This window comes from Phycodurus eques, chromosome 20 (genome assembly GCF_024500275.1).
Source record: "Phycodurus eques isolate BA_2022a chromosome 20, UOR_Pequ_1.1, whole genome shotgun sequence".
NCBI lineage: Eukaryota > Metazoa > Chordata > Actinopteri > Syngnathiformes > Syngnathidae > Phycodurus > Phycodurus eques.
In genome coordinates, this window is record NC_084544.1 from 4,806,292 (window position 1) to 4,822,610 (window position 16,319).

Consider the following 16,319-nt stretch of genomic DNA (forward strand, 5'->3'; position numbering starts at 1 on the left):
AAGTCATCTAATTTTGTTTCCCCGAAAGAAAAAACATTGGTTTTAGAATGTTGATAAAATACATCTGCAATGACAATGAAAAGAAATTCGTTGAGGAAAAGCGTGTTCCCAAACTAAGGTATCTTGGAGGAGTAAAACTAATGCTTTGCTTTTACTGCCACTTACTGGTTACAAATCCACACCGCATCACTTAGTGACTGAGTCAATCCAGTACTGTACAGTATAAGGCCAATGTAGCTTTTAGAAACAGCAGTTATGATCAGACTTTTTCACTGTATGGGACCTTTTAGGTTTTTAAAATGTGGATTCAGAGTAACTTTTTTTTATTTATTATTATATATTTTTTTATAAACAATAGATGCGTGTATAGCTATAGTGAGCTTTTAAGAAATGTACTGAATTGAGTGAAAGCAAGTGTGGAATGATGTGCAGGTCCTGCAGAAATGTTCATGATTTCTAATCCAAAAACATGCATGTGTCACTAATTGCCAGTAGACGAAGCAACAGTCACCCTTCCCTTGAAAAATGCACGTGTGGCATTTATGCCATTGCCACGTATATAAGTTACACAGGCATAACCTCGTGTTACAGGCACTGCCTTGGTTAAACGTAGAGGGGTAAATTCTGTGCTGAAAATGTCTAAACAGTATGCAGTCAGGTAAACAAAAATAGTAGCCATAAAGAAAGAACAGAGGGAAGAACATACTAAGAAAATTTGAACAGGCCATGCTTTGCTTGGCTTCATCTATTGTGGTGTTCATCAATATGATTCAAGATACATGCCTTTTTTTCCCCCCAAATTTTGCTAAACTGTTCATAGGTAATCACAAATTCTAATTATTTTCTCGTGAAACTATCTACACCCATATGAAATAGAGCACGGACATAAAAATTGCTGTTTCGTTTAGTTTGCTAAGGAGCAATGAAAACATTATGATGATTTTGTTCCGATCTGATTGCAGTACTCACATAAACACAATGATCTCTTTTTTTTTTTTTTGTATTTTTTTTTTTTTAGACATGCCACCCATGGTAGATGTCAAGGGGGAGCCAGGGCCCCAAGGTAAACCTGGACCAAGGGGACCCCCTGGTCCTCCAGGAATTCCAGGGAAACCTGGACTTGGGAACCCGGGCCTCAACGGGCAACCAGGTCCTCAGGGGCCACCTGGCTTTCCAGGAATCGGTAAACCAGGACTCCCAGGACTACCAGGAAAGATCGGACCAAAGGGGATGCCAGGACTTACTGGCGAGGTTGGCCCTCGTGGTGAACCGGGTCTCAGAGGTCAACCGGGACAGCCAGGACTGCCAGGACCAGCTGGCCTGTCTCTGAATGGGAAACCTGGGCTTCCAGGCATCAGGGGCCCGACTGGTGCTCGGGGAGAACCAGGATTAAAAGGCATTTCTGGCCCTCCGGGTGAGCGTGGAGTTAAGGGTGAGAATGGAAATGGGACACCAGGACCCTCTGGTGTAAGGGGTCCCCCTGGTTTGAAAGGTAGTACAGGACCACCTGGTCTTCCAGGCATTGGCAAACCTGGACCAAAAGGTTTGCCTGGACTGATCGGTTCTAAAGGTGATCAGGGACTTCCAGGGGATCGAGGGGAACCAGGAGAGGCTGGGCTTCCAGGTCTCCAAGGTCACCCAGGTCCTGTTGGGATAGGGAAGCCTGGACTTGATGGATCACCAGGAGGACCAGGTCTCACAGGTCCAAAAGGTGAACAAGGGCTCAGGGGTTCCCCAGGATTTCCTGGTACTCCAGGCTATGGTAAACCTGGTCTTAGTGGGCCAACAGGAGAGAAGGGTCAGACTGGGTTAACTGGTCTACCTGGAGACAGAGGTGAGCAAGGAATGGCGGGCCCAATCGGTGAGCCAGGTATTAATGGACAACCAGGACCCCCTGGACTTCACGGCCCCATGGGACTCCCCGGAAAACATGGCATGCCAGGGCTCAAGGGAGAACTTGGACCCCAAGGACCTCCAGGGCTGCCTGGCCTCATGGGTGACCAAGGTCCAAGTGGAAACACAGGAAAACCTGGTTTACCTGGGGACAAAGGCCTACCTGGGCCAAATGGAGCAATTGGAAAACCTGGACCCAAAGGTGAAGCTGGACATATCGGTCTACCAGGTAATCCCGGGCTGACGGGTCTTCAGGGACCTAAAGGTGCGGCAGGATTTATGGGAACACCTGGCCCTAGAGGTCAGTCAGGTATCCCTGGTCTTCAGGGGCCGATGGGTCCCATGGGACCACAGGGTGCACCCGGCTTGAAGGGTGAGTCCGGCCTTCCAGGGCTTCCAGGACTGGGCAAATTGGGAGAGAAAGGACCTGTTGGTCCACAAGGTCCTCCGGGGAAACCAGGCCCTGCCGGACTTAATGGTATCCCCGGCCCACCTGGTCCCCCGGGTCCTCCGGGAAACGGCCACACGGTTTCCGCAGGTCCGACCGGTTCAGAATTGGAAGGGGGCGAAGTGCCAGGACACCGTAAGGGGCCGGCGTACACTCAAGTTCCACTCTCTGCCTCGTTAGCGCCGGCCTTCACAGCCATCCTCTCCAAGCCTTTCCCTCCCTCCGGTATGCCAATCATATTTGACAGGACTCTGTACAATGGGCAAAATGCCTACAATCCCTCTACTGGCATATTCACTGCTCCCCTATCGGGCGTCTACTACTTTGCGTACCACGTGCATGTGAAGGGGACTAGCTTGTGGGTGGCCTTGTACAAGAACAATGTACCAGCTACTTACACCTACGACGAATACAAGAAAGGCTACATGGACCAGGCGTCCGGGAGCGCTGTCCTCGAGCTGAAAGAAGGCGACCAGGTCTGGGTCCAGATGCCCTCGGATCAGGCCAACGGTCTCTATTCCACCGAGTACATCCACTCTTCATTCTCAGGATTCCTGCTCTGCCCCACATAACCTTGCCCTTGATTCCAACGAGATCCCTTATGAGCTCCTCGGAGCAGACCAAAACCTAAAATACTTGCAGCCATACCGATTTCCCAAAAAACAATACAATTAACAGTACAGTCGTAGTATTTCAGTCATATTTTGTTTGCTTTACAGTCAACAGCATCAGTGAAAGAAAACGTATGAATCACAAGAGAAGGATTTAAAAGGCAGAGTTAGGAATATTATTCAGTGTTCTTTGTTTTGTTGTCATTCAAATGTGTTTTGGGGGTTGTATTTTTATGTTAATTATTGTTGTTGTTTATTATTATTTGGTCGTTGTTTATTTTAGACTGTCCGGTGCCTTAATTTGTAACGTGCAAGCACACCGTTCTATGCCAGTGCACATCATGGCCACATGCCGACATCATAAGGACAAATATCACCTGACCTTGTCGAGAGAGGTGGGAGCTTTGTGTTGTTTTCATCGATGACAATCCTGGCCAGATTAGTATCAATACAACACTCAACAATTGTAAATATTAAAGAACATTGAGGAACATCACATTAACTTTTTCCTAATCGTTTGAGTGTCGTTTTCTCATTAAAATCATGGAATGAATTCTCTTTTCTTTTTTTTTTTTTTAGTTTATAATGAGTTGGTTGCTTTCTCAATTTCATAGCCGACCATTTAAAACTTATTTTTTTCTTACTACTTAATTTATTTTATTGAACTATCCAAAAAGGCAATCTGGAGATACAGTCTAACAATAATAGGACTTCATAGTATTAAACCAAGGCTACATTAATTGACAATGATGCACATAGCTAATGTTTACACAACTCTTCATTTGGTGTCAGAGAAAGAAGAGCTGCGGAAGAGTTTTTTTATTTGTATTTTTATCATTCCCAAGCCATGCCTTCCAAAATAGTTACAGTTTAACAAAACATGGCGACAAGGACAAGATGTTTTCGAATTAAAAGTAGAGTGAGCCGGAAATGCAAATCACTCCGCATTGACTCTGTGAATAAGTAAAGGGACTGAATGAGAGGCCCGCAGGTTGTGAAATACAAGTTGTGTAACATTTAACAAACCACCTGATAGATTTCTTTGTCAGGCGGCAGGCTAGAGGGTCAGAGCTGTCTGTGTATGCGTTTCTGGTGACTGAACCATTTAAGATAGACGCCGTGTGTGTTTGTGTGTGTGTGTATAACCTTCTGCCTGCCTGTGAGCGAGTCTATGTATGTACTGTATGTGGGCGTCTGCGTGTCACATTGTCCCACTGGCATTCAGGTCATGAACGCTTTGGCAAAGATATTAATAAACTGCAGTGAAGTTACGAAATCCCAGATAGAACTTGCAGCTCTGTCAATGTTCCATCGGAACACTGACTTGTTGTCCTCGAGCTTTGAAAGAAAGTCCTGCACAGATTCTTTGTTGTTACTTTTACGGTGCAAAGTAAGGGAACAGAAGCGCAAAATAAAAAGATGACATTGCGGCAGAATTCAAATGACACACCGGGATTAAAAGAGAGAATTTCATGGTAACACTGACTATATGTCCAAATGGCTTGTGTGCAATAATTTTTTGTCGGGACCAATTACCAAATTGAGTCGTATAGTGTAGAAGAACAATGTTTGTAGTTATCGAAGACGAGAAAGAAAAGACAATCTCAATAATCCTGTCAATCTGAAAGCATTTCAGTGTAATTATGCAACTCAAAACTGTCAGCGCTCTGAATTTAGGACAAGAATGTCCATACAGTGAGAAATGAGTGACCCGATTTACACATTTTTCGAGTACTAGTGTTCCAACCATTTGATATTTGAACACAAACGGTGAGGCAACACATGTTGCAGACAATAGCACAATACTCACAGGCATATATTTATCCTCTGCGAAAAACAACTATTATTATTGCAGCTTATTAAGTCGCCGAGAGCAGTGGTGACTCTTCTTTGTTTGTCTGTATGACTGTATTATACTGCCTCGCGGTGGCCAAGGCGGGCACACATGAAGGAGCAGCGTTATGAATAGAATTGAAACATTAAATTATGATTCACAAACTGTTGAATTCTTTACATGATGAATGGCACTTTTGGCAGATAGAAGTATTCTGAGTTACGAACGCGGTCACGGAACAAATTCATCTCAGTGCACCGCTCTACGTGGAAGCCAAATATTGAACTTTGCGATCCCAACTAATATGTACACCCACTGACTGACAACGGCAATCTCGGATGAGACCTAATCAGTATTTTACAATTACGTAATGGAAAAAAAACAAAAATGCACTTGTACCTGTCCTGTTTGTCTCCATAATACAAACAAGTCAATGCTATGAATCATAATTGTAACGTGAGTCGACAAAGATGGTTCAAGGCTCGTTATGTACTGTATGTTGGCTTATTTTTGGTAGCCTATTTTTTGGACCTATGAAATGGTGATGTGAATTACATGTGGTTATTATTCTCTGTCCTTGTGTTTGATAGACAGTGTCACTTGCTCGCAGAGTTTGCCCTGTGTGCAAATCATTTAACAAGTGTCAGGAAGCCCCATCTTAATCACACATCGCTTGGAATTGTTTTGCTTTATATTAAAAAAAAACACTTTGCTTCGGTTTTGAAGGGATTTTTGTTTTAGTTGCATTGAATTAATACACGGCCATTCCCATTTGCACATGAAATTAATGAAAATATTTATACATGTATGATAATTTAATAGGGATGCCAAAACCGACCACCGAAGCCAAGAACGTATAACTGGTATTTAACAGCATTGATGAGTTAATAGCATTTACAACATTTAGTTAGCACCCTAGTGTTATGTTTGTCGAGGATTATTTTTGGAGATTTTATTATTTGTGTAATGTACGATGTATCTACTCATCAGATTATTATTTTTTCCACACAAGGCTGTTGCGTTAATGTTTTGATTTTTTTTTTGCGCAATAAATGTGAGTATAAAAATGCTCTCTTTGATTTGGCATTGTTTTTTTTCTGCTTATCAAAAATCTACAAGTACTTGATTGTATTGATACTATATCAATAAAGGCCTTCTCTGTGTCAGACTTCAGTTTTCTGTTCTCTTTGTGTATGGATATTATCAAATATACTGTTCATAGAATAATACACACACACGTTTGTTAATCATATGGTATAGGTTACTTCCTACACATTGGCCTCAATCTATCCCACGATGCGTCAGAAAAAAACAAAATAAAATACAATACAATGTTAGGTTCATTAAACATTTCTGTATGTTTTATTGTGAGTGTGAATGCTCATTTGTTTCTACTGTATGTGCAATTGGCTCCAGCTCACCCATGACCCTAATGAGGATAAGGGGTAAATATACTATACCTTACCAAAATAAAGTTAGGGATACTGGGTAAAATTTCAGGATGGACTTCAAATGCACTATAACGTTACAGGTGAACTTGTGAAAATGTTTAATGCACATGTCCAACTGTTCAGAGCTGGAGAACCTTTTGCACAATTTACTGTTCTCAAGGAGCTGAATAGCAAAACTCCAACAGGTGTTACTTACACTGTGTTGCAGCAGGCGGTAGAGTTATAGCTGCAATTCATGCAACTACCACTTGAGGGAGACATAGAATTTCAATCCGTTTCGTGCTTTAACCCCACTTCATTTTTAATGTAAAAATTCTATAGAGTAGATAGAACGGTTGTCAGTTGTGCTCATCAGTGAGTTTGTTTCTTGGAATCAAATTTGACGTCACATATGTCGGTTTAAACTGGAAATTGTTGAACAACATAATTTTTTAAAATTTAAAGTTATATACAATGCGATTTTTCTGTCATGTTGAATGCTAAGCATTATTATTTTTATGATTTCATTTGTTTTATATAGTTTTATCATTTCTTTTGTATCCATGGGTCATTTAGCATGTTTTCTTTGGGGTGGAATTTTGACGTTTTTGTTTACATTCACACGCTATAACTGTCTGGAACAACCTCAGTTGTGTATAAATCAACAATATATTTAGAGAACAATACGACGTTCTTAGTGTGTTCGTGGGCTGTCGTCCGATGACGCAAAACAAGCCACAAGCAGCAAGATAATGTGAGCTTTCTGGAACTGTCATCGTGGACCCGGATTCTTTTTACGTCGCACTGACGCCAGAGATCTAGTGCTACGTTTGGGGACTTCGTAAAGGCGGACACCCGGAAGGGAATAGATGAAAAGACGGCTTGATTTAGCTTCACACAAGCACCACTCTACTCTTATAAAAAGCATTTTATAGCAGCAAACGTATGTTAGTAGTTTATTGTGTTGTTTGGATTGTCCTGGCTGTGTCGTAGTGTCACATTTAACATGAAGTCTTTATCAATAATACATCGCTATGAGTTGTCTAAGATCTATATATATATATATATATATATATATAAATTAACTATAAATTAATTAATTAATTAAATTATTAACTAAGATCTATATATATATATATATATATATAGATCTTAGTTAATTCATGTTAGTCGTGACCGTAAAAGTGATATATATATATATATGTATATATATATATATATATGTATAAGATAAGATTTTAAAGTATAAGATACAAACAGGTATTTGACAAAGGAAAACAAATCGAGAACAGTCGATTTCTCTCGCCGGTTTCGTCACACGCCTACATTTCCGATCGCCATGAAAGTAACCACCAAGCAAGGTTCCTCCCTGAACAACAGTAGAAGCTGCCACATTGAAGCGGAACAAAAAGGCAACTTGACAGCTCTTTCTGCACTCGCTCCTCTTTCTCTGGGCTAGTCACTGGATTTCAATGTTCATCCTGCGCTTTGTAAGTAAACCCAACATGAACGAAAAGTGTCCGATTTGTGTATCATGTAGTATTGAGCGGCACTCCGCGGTAGACTCACCACCGAGATTAGCATTAGCAACCAGTTAGCTCAAGTAAGTTCAAAGAGTGTGTGGCACTCTGCAGCCACGTTAACGTTAGCATTTAGCAAGGTTAATTTGACATGATTGTGTCACCGTGCGCTTGTATTTACTCTTATTAAGCGGGTTCGGGTGAAATTGGAACAAGGAGAGCGTGTTATCGTACAAACACGGAGCTCATTATTGAGTCATTTAAAAAAAAAAAAGGAAAAAAAAGTGCCGAGAGTGGAGCTAGCCTACGAGCTAACAATGCTACATTGCTTGCTATCAGGACTGTGTGTGTGGGGAGGGGGCGGGGGGGAAGAGGGCACTTTTACGGTCACGACTAACATGAATTAACATTGTTCTGTGGGCTTTGTTTTCTTTTGAAGCAAATCTGACACGGTCTTGGTATGCTGTAATTGTCGAAACAGAATCAAGTCTTGTCTGTTCCACTTAATTACAGCAGACTAACGATGAAGACAACGCTAGCTATTAGCTCAGGGGTGGGGAAAACCCTTTCCTCGTCAATTTATCGTGTAACGTTCAGGATTTTTAAAGAATTATTATTATTAATTTTGTTTTATGTTCACATAGTCGACCTAGTGTTTGTAGGAAGGTGTGTGTTTGTGCTCATTTCCGCGACGTGTAGCTGGCGAACGAGCTAACCGCCTTCCACCCTTTGTGGCAAATCTTGACTCAGGGCATGGTTGACCTGTTTCGTGCCATCTTTAACATTATTCCAGGCTAATGTGACAATAACAACACATGTGGGGCAAGAGCCCCACATTACCCCCACATTTATTAGATGTGAATTGTCTCGTGTGCCTGTATGTCCAAGTGAGTCTAGTGTTTAATATAAACCACAGACCTTCTCGGCCTTGCGTGTAGAAATGTGCTGTGCATTAGGTGTGTCTTTTTTTTTTAACAGTGTTGTAAACTGGTACGCATAAAAAGGCACAGGCGTTTGGCCATGTGGGCCGAGGTGAAAGGAGGAAATGTACTTGGAGAGGAAGTTGACTCGAGCAGCTGTGACACTAAAGGCCCAGCACATTCCCATGCCTCTCAGTTTTCAACGTATGACCTTCCAACGGAGTCCCCCTGGTCAGTAATAATTTCTGGTGTGTATCTTATGATACTAGATATGAGGATTGAGGATGAATAATTTGCACAGAAAAGGGATGGTACTTTCTGTGCAATAGTTTGACCTAATAGGTTCAAACTCATTTCAAACATAGGTTTAGGACAACTCATAGTTGTCTGTTGAGCGTGATCATTTTAAATTTCAATGAAACTCTATCATTTGGTATTGTATGTTCAATTCATAAAACATTGACGCTTTTGTTTGACGAGACATTATTTGAACGAGGAGTCGGGATCACTACATACGTTATTTACAGCTAAAGCGATTCATCAAATAACTCAAACAATTCGATTACCCAAAAAGGTTAATGCAGAATCTCCGCCTCGGAGCTTGGCTGGTGCGGTTTTTCCACGCTGACTAACGTTATGATGGATGCACACCGTACTCCGTGTAGTATGTTGGCACGATGGTGGTGAGTGATATCAAATGTCGGTGTGTCGATACTCTTCCCTGGGGGGTAACGATACAATGAATTACGATATTTCCGTATGCTTTCCCCAACCCTAATTGAAACATGATTGTTTTGTTGAGCAACATTTATACATATGATCATAAAACAGGAATTCTCAGAAGGGTTTTACTAGTCGTACCAGTGTTAAGCATGCTTCCTCTAGTGGTATGTCACAGAATGCCTAAGTACAGTTCAGTTGTACTTAACTTTGAGCACAATACATTTGCATTTAATATAAAAAAAACCTTTGTTTTTAAACTTTTATTTAGATACAGCCTTTATTTAACTCTGTCCAATACATTTTCATTGAATCATTATTTAAGAAGAGTTTTGTTATATTTTCATATATTTACATGCAGTGTTAGTGTTCAAACCTTTACTTGAAGAGCAAAATATTATCTTAGGTGGTGCTTTGTAAAAAGAACCACTGTCATTGACAATTGGAGGTCAGACTATAGGGTACCGTGTTATGACTTTGTTTTGGCGTTACTGGTGTACTTTTGTCCACTACTTCCAAGTGTCTGTATGTATCCAAAGCACTGTTACTGTTGTTCTACTTGCTGAATGAAACCTCTAAGCCGATCTGATCACCTTAGGCCATAACAGCTTAGCCATCCACGAGGTACTGGCCTATCATTCATCACATCCGTAACTAAATTACCTTCCCAGAATGGTTCGTTGTACTGTAACCACCTGCGGATATCGGAGTAACAGACGGGGGATGAGGCGTGTGTGTGACTCACACAATGGTACAGACTCAGCTGACATATACAGTATGGACATTGTATATTTCAATTTATAGTATAGGCAAAACTAATCTAAAGTTATTTTCTAATCTACAAATGTAACCATGATCGCATATTATAATATTGTCCAACCCTTAAGCTACAGGGTGTTGTCAAAAGAGAGAGGGAGAATACATTCTTAAAATAAGACTTGAATATAAAAAAAGTGTCGCACAAAACAATTGAGTTGATCATGCCATTCCACATAATGTTTACATTTTATTTTAAATGCCATTAATAAAAATAATAATTGATGTGCATGCAGCAGGGTGCTCTTATTTTTTTTTAATTAGTTTTCTGCTATGGAAAGAAATTGCTTTTGTGATTTTAAATTTAAAAAACACCAACAAAATAACATTTTGGAGATCCATACTTTTTTTTGGTCAGCAACAGTAATAACTAAGTCAAAGTGAGGCTCCTCTATTCGCAGATAGTTTGCGTTTGCAAGGTGTGGATGGAAACCAAAGTGGTGTTTGGAATAGAGTACTGGTGGTCGAGAGTTCTCTTGGTTACTGTAATGTTGAAAGGTCAACATACTTATAGTAACATGTTGATAAAGGTAGAAGAGCACTTATGTGTTTGCCCTGAGGCTGCATGGTTGAAATGTAGAATCGAACATGCATACCAGCATCCTTTAGTTGTTGATAGAAAATATCACAAGCCTACCTCCAAAAACGATTTGGCGTGTCAGTTGGTTGAAGAATGCTTAGATGTGATGTGCACGTTTTGTTGTTCTTTCACGCCAGTCAGTAAGTGGAAAGCCATAGAGAATTGTGTAGCCATGGCCACCTTATGCGTTTCATCTGCACTCTATTGGTAAATGAATCATGCCCCTTGTTAGCACAATGTTCGTTTACGGTTGTTGCCACAGCGCTGGAACAGAGCAAGGGACATGCTCAGTGGCACCGTCAGTGTCCGACACACTGACGACTAATCTAGATGCTGCTGCGCAGCTACCTGCTGACACTAAAGCAACAGGTAGGAATACAGTTTGATCTTGCCAATGTTGGTTCTCTCACTTACAAGTGTCTGTAGCTGCCAGAGCTGCAGTTAAAATTACCTTTCTTTGCCAAAACATTTTATCATGTAATTAAAGCTGTTGCAAGCAAATGTATGTCGCTGTTGGCCTTTACCGTTCCAGACTGTGTTGTAGATTTGGAGCAACTGCAGCTGAGAAACAGCGGGGGTATTGCACAAGAACAAGCAGTATTTTCTCGTTACCAAGGCAATGTTTGACTTCACGCTATTTTCTTCATATCCTTAACTAGCTTATTAAATGTGTGAAATGTGTCACTCCTCTCAGCAAGACCTCAAGCTGTGAAGAGTGGCCATAGTTGTAAGATGATGACTTTGATGCCAATGCATGCAGAGTCCTTCTTTTATTACTTTCTTAAATGAGAGATTTTGAAAGTTAAAAATTCAGAGACTAGTGTTTAAGAGTAACTTGTTGCTGTAAACCACAATCATAAAAAGTTCTACTGTCAGCTGTTAAGTTTGGCTGCATGAATGTTTCGAAAGCGCCATGCTCTCCTCTGATCCCCTTCGCAGGGGATAGCAAAATTCTCTAAAGAAGCATTTGTTACCACCGCTGAGATTATTGTTGGTATAGCAACAGGCTTTCCCCCATGTGGCTGTCAGAAGGCCATGTTGGTCTCTAAAGGTCAGAAAAAAAATGGATGTCGCAGTGGGCCTCAGCAACAATGCAATCTTAAGAATAGTCTCAGTTTGTCTTCTTTTGTTGTTGTTAGTCTTCTGAACCATCACAATGCTTTGTTTTTGGACATTTTTCTTGCACTGAGCTGAATCACCATTTAGTTTTTATCTTTCTCATAAGATAAAAAGTGTTTGTCATGAACAATATTTTAGTTTCAACTTCTCGTCTGCATTCAGTTATTCGAGTAATCGTTTAGCCCTAGTTTAAAATCCTTCTCTGCCATTACTAGCTTTACAGTGTGACGGACCCAGTAACAATTGCACACTGCATTAACTCTATTGCATTCTACTGTTTTGCTTGAAAGTAACCCTTTCTGTCCTCCTTGTTTGCTCTCTCACTGGGCGTAATCATTAGTGCCTAAATAAGATCTTATCTTTGACTTTTCCGTTCTACAAGTACTCACCTTTGCGCATTTTTTTCTTAAAATAACCTGCTTAACAGCCTAATTTATGGAGCCCAACATCCCAATAAGTTTGCTACATTCTTTGGCAGAATACCACTTGGCAAGTGAAAAATAATATTTTTTAAAATTGTTGAGGCGCGACCTCAGAAGCCGGCATTTTCAATGACCAAGTCGCAATATCATCTGTGGTTGTTCTGAATGGTTGAGTTTCAACAGTTGGTCTGTAATACATTGCATTTTTTTGGAAGGTATTTAAACAACACAACCTAAAACCAGTGTTGAATGTATGCGAGACTGCTCTAGCCTGTTGTTTAAAAAAATCAAATCATTGATGTCATACCCTTTTTTTCCCACAATATCTCAAGCTGCAATATTTATTAAGATTTTCAATTTATAGCTTAGTCAGAATATTAGGATGATTAAATTCCAGTCAGAAAGTAATTGGACAGTAACTTTAGTGTTTGCGGTGGTAGAAAGCTTGTAGGTCAGCCGAAAAACAGAGGTTTTGGGAGTATTTGATGGGTACATTTATTAGCTGCTTTTGAGGTATACTAGTGGCTTTTCTCAATGCATTGTATTATTTAAAGGACAAATGTTAATACACAACCCATGTGTTTGGTCAATTATTGTTAAACGACTGCACAAAAGGAAGTAAATAATATTGGGTGCAATTGGCAAGGTTGGAATGATTTTCCAAGTTGGCCAATGTTTCTCCTGTCCTTGAAAGTAACTTAGTTTTGGAGGATACACTGTGTATAAAGAACACAAAAGAAAGCAGGGGATAATTATGTTGCTCACTCTGTTAAAAACTTTTGACACAATTTTCAAAGTAGTCCTTCCCCTCTTGTCCCAGAACATACTGTATTTACAAGTTGCACTAGTGTCACAGTCTCCCAATCTTCTGTTGGCTTGAGACGAGCAACACTCGAGGGAGATATTATTAAATTTTGGTCCTAACAGGCATCTTTTAGTTCCAAAACATGATGTCAGGTTTCTTGAGAGGTTTGCCAAATGCCTCCCCGAATTTGAACCACTGTTGTAACATTGCATATGTAATGACCAAACAAAAATACCATGTTGTATCACATGAGCTCTCACAACAAAAACTAAATTCTGCCAAGCCATAGCAATACAGTGTATATGTATTTGTTTTATGATAATCCTTCACTATAATTATAATTTCTTATTTTACCTGTGAGTAAAAAGCAAAGTGTGGAGAGTCTCTGCCGCTGAAATGCACAAGTGTAGTCAATGAATAGGGTGATCATTGCCAAGAGCCTGTCAAATATCCAGACTCCTTTTATTTCTCGACGGATTGGCAAGGGCACACTGCTTCTTCCGTGACAATCGGCCCATGTTGTTTGTGGTTTAAAAAAAAAAAAAAAAAAGCATTAGTATATGCCCCCCCCCCCCCAAAAAAAAACAAGGCAGTTTTTCCCGTTGTAGCGAGTTGGTTATGTATGCAAGGGTCCTTCGCCAAATGCGAGTGGTCGACTGTTTTAATATTTGTTTTTTGCAATTGTCCAGTACAGTTGCTTTGGCTCAGCCTATGTGTTTGGCAGACCTGACGTTCAGCATATTCCAAAGAGACTGCTACAAGCCTGTCTTCTTACAAAGGTAACTACAGACATGAACGAGTGACTCATGTCTTGGTTGTCATGCTCCAATTAAATTGTCTGAAGAACTGGCACCGAATTGATTTTGCCCTTGCACAAAATCTGTACGACACTACTTTGGTGGAATGTATCCATTATCTACTCTATGACAGCAATATCTATCTATAGGTGGTCTGTTAACACATGTGCTGCCATTGATTGCTTTAGAAGTCAAATATCCATGTTAACTGAGAAGGCTGGCAGTGAAGGTGCGATTTCTCTGATAGATGAAGTGTGATCATCAAATATCATTCAAACCCTGGTGTACATCATGACTGCATTGAAGAGTTCGGTCTTAGTCAAGTTGCATATTAACTCTGGTGTCTTTTCTGTTGTCGTTTTCAGAAGAAATGTGATAGCTACAAGTACCATTTTCTGTTTTGGTCTGGACCAGAGAACAAATTTACGCCTAGGCCCAAAACTGATAAATTGTAGTTTTAGATGTCATGTAGGAAACATTTGGGGAACGCAGTGGTTATATCATTTGTCATTCATCAATATACTTTGCTCCAATTCCAGTCACATCAGTCGTGTTGCTGTCAAATAGAAATTAGGTCAACTTTGTAAGCACCTCAGTTTACATCGCCACGGAGTATTTTGCCTCAACTCGTCTTTCGTTTCCTCGACTTGACAGTTACTCGTCACTCGGAAGCATTCCCTCTCAGTCTAGCTGCTTCCGCATTTGCTTTGGCTTTGCAGTGTTGCATAAGTGGAGCTGGGATTTATTTGCCTGTCCCTTTTGGACAGAAAAGGTAATATTCGCCCACCAAAATCTTTATGAATCCAAGAACAGCTAATTGTGAAAATGTGATTAAAAAAGAGAGAAATAATTGTTTAAAATGTCCCCCCCCCCCCTTTTTTTTTGGTCTGAATATATTTTGGGAAAGATTAGATATACATTGTATGTCATAGATTGAATGTGCAAGAGGCAGCTCCAAATGATATTTAGAGGTTTCTAGCCCACATGAATTGCCTTTGTTGGAGCACATGGTTAGCTCGAGCTCCATTTAGAGGTGACATCTGCCCACCATAATGATCAACAACACTGACGTCATAGCACACAGTCAGCTGGTCCACTGAGCAGGTGTGATTCTCTGCTTTTATCTTGGGCGTCTTTCTTCAATTCTCATCTATTGTTCATATCTATGTGATGGGGTTTTTCACGTTAATGTCTTCTGGATATATTTTGACAATGCCTTAATGTCTGCCCTCTTTAAACCTTTAAGCATCTTTTATTCAGTGCTGATGCCCACTGGTATGCAAACATGCCTCAGTGACACGGCCTAATAGTTTAAGGATGGGTTCAGTCACGTTTAGACAAAGTTTCAACGTTAAATGTATTTTATCCTGTGCTATCTACATCAAGGTTAAAGTGATAATTATAGTTTAGAGTAATAATTATAGTGACCAACATCGAGGTACTTGGTATTATCACCAAAAGACAACAGTAATTCTATTTAAACTGAACTAAAGTATCACAAACTTGTCCTGGTGATCAATTTATTTGCATGGTGATTCGAGAGCTGAGTTCAAGAGTTTACATCATCTTCTATGGGTGAGGTTGTCTTCTTCCTTCATTTATTGTAGAAGAAACAAGTACTCAGAGATGCTAAATGTGGTAGTAACAATACTTTAAAAAGTAAAAACTAATACCAACTAGTTTTTATCTGCCATTTTTTCCCCCTAATACTGTACATGCTGCATGTAAGCGCCAAGGCCGAAAACCAACATTGAATGCCGGTGACCTTCGATTCCTCAGGCGGCACTGCATCAAAAACCAACATCAATGTGTAAAGGATATCACCACACAGGAACACTTAAGAAAACCAGTGTCAGTAAATGCAGTTCGGCGCTACATCCGTGAGTGCAACTTGAAACTCTACTATGTAAAGCAAAAGCCATTTATCAACAACACCCAGAAACGCCGCCGGCTTCTCTGGGCCCGAGCTCATCTAAAATGGACTGACGCAAAGTGGAAAAGTGTTCTGTGGTCGGACGAGTCCACATTTCAAATTGTTTTTGGAAATTGTGGACTTCGTGTCCTCCGGGCTAAAGAGGAAAAGAACGCAAAGTTCAAAAGCCTTAGTGCCAATGGCATGGGTAACTTACACATCTGTGAAGGCACTATGAATGCTGAGAGGTACATACAGGTTTTGGAGAAACATATGCTGCCATCCAAGCAACGTCTTTTTCATGGACGCCCCTGCTTCTTTCAGCAAGACAATGCCAAACCACATTCTGCATGTTACAACAGCGTGGCTTCGTAGAAAAAGAGTGTGGGTACTAGACTGGCCTGTCTGCAGTCCAGACCTGTCTCCCATAGAAAATCTGTGGCACGTTATGAAGCGTAAAATACGACAACGGAGACCCCGGACTGTTGAACA

At 40.5% G+C, this 16,319-nt stretch overlaps 2 protein-coding genes across 5 annotated transcripts in view; both read left to right on the forward strand.

The window, feature by feature from the left end:
* The window catches only part of col8a2 (collagen, type VIII, alpha 2), a 36,269-nt gene extending 30,317 nt beyond the window's left edge, over positions 1-5,952 (forward strand). For both annotated transcript variants that reach the window (XM_061665704.1, XM_061665705.1), the window contains exon 3: positions 1,019-5,952. In XM_061665704.1, the coding sequence (XP_061521688.1) occupies positions 1,019-2,913 (1,895 nt within the window). In that variant the 3' untranslated portion in view covers positions 2,914-5,952. The remainder of the gene's footprint in view (positions 1-1,018) is intronic.
* Positions 5,953-7,510: 1,558 nt separating this feature from the next.
* Positions 7,511-16,319, forward strand: part of LOC133396181 (protein tyrosine phosphatase type IVA 2) — a 45,609-nt gene continuing 36,800 nt past the window's right edge. Inside the window, exons 1-2 of one of the 3 annotated variants that reach the window (XM_061665708.1) lie at positions 7,511-7,706; positions 8,715-8,887. The gene's annotated coding sequence lies outside the window, so the exon portion shown is untranslated. The remainder of the gene's footprint in view (positions 7,707-8,714; positions 8,888-16,319) is intronic. The other 2 variants (XM_061665707.1, XM_061665710.1) reach the window with 2 other exon arrangements.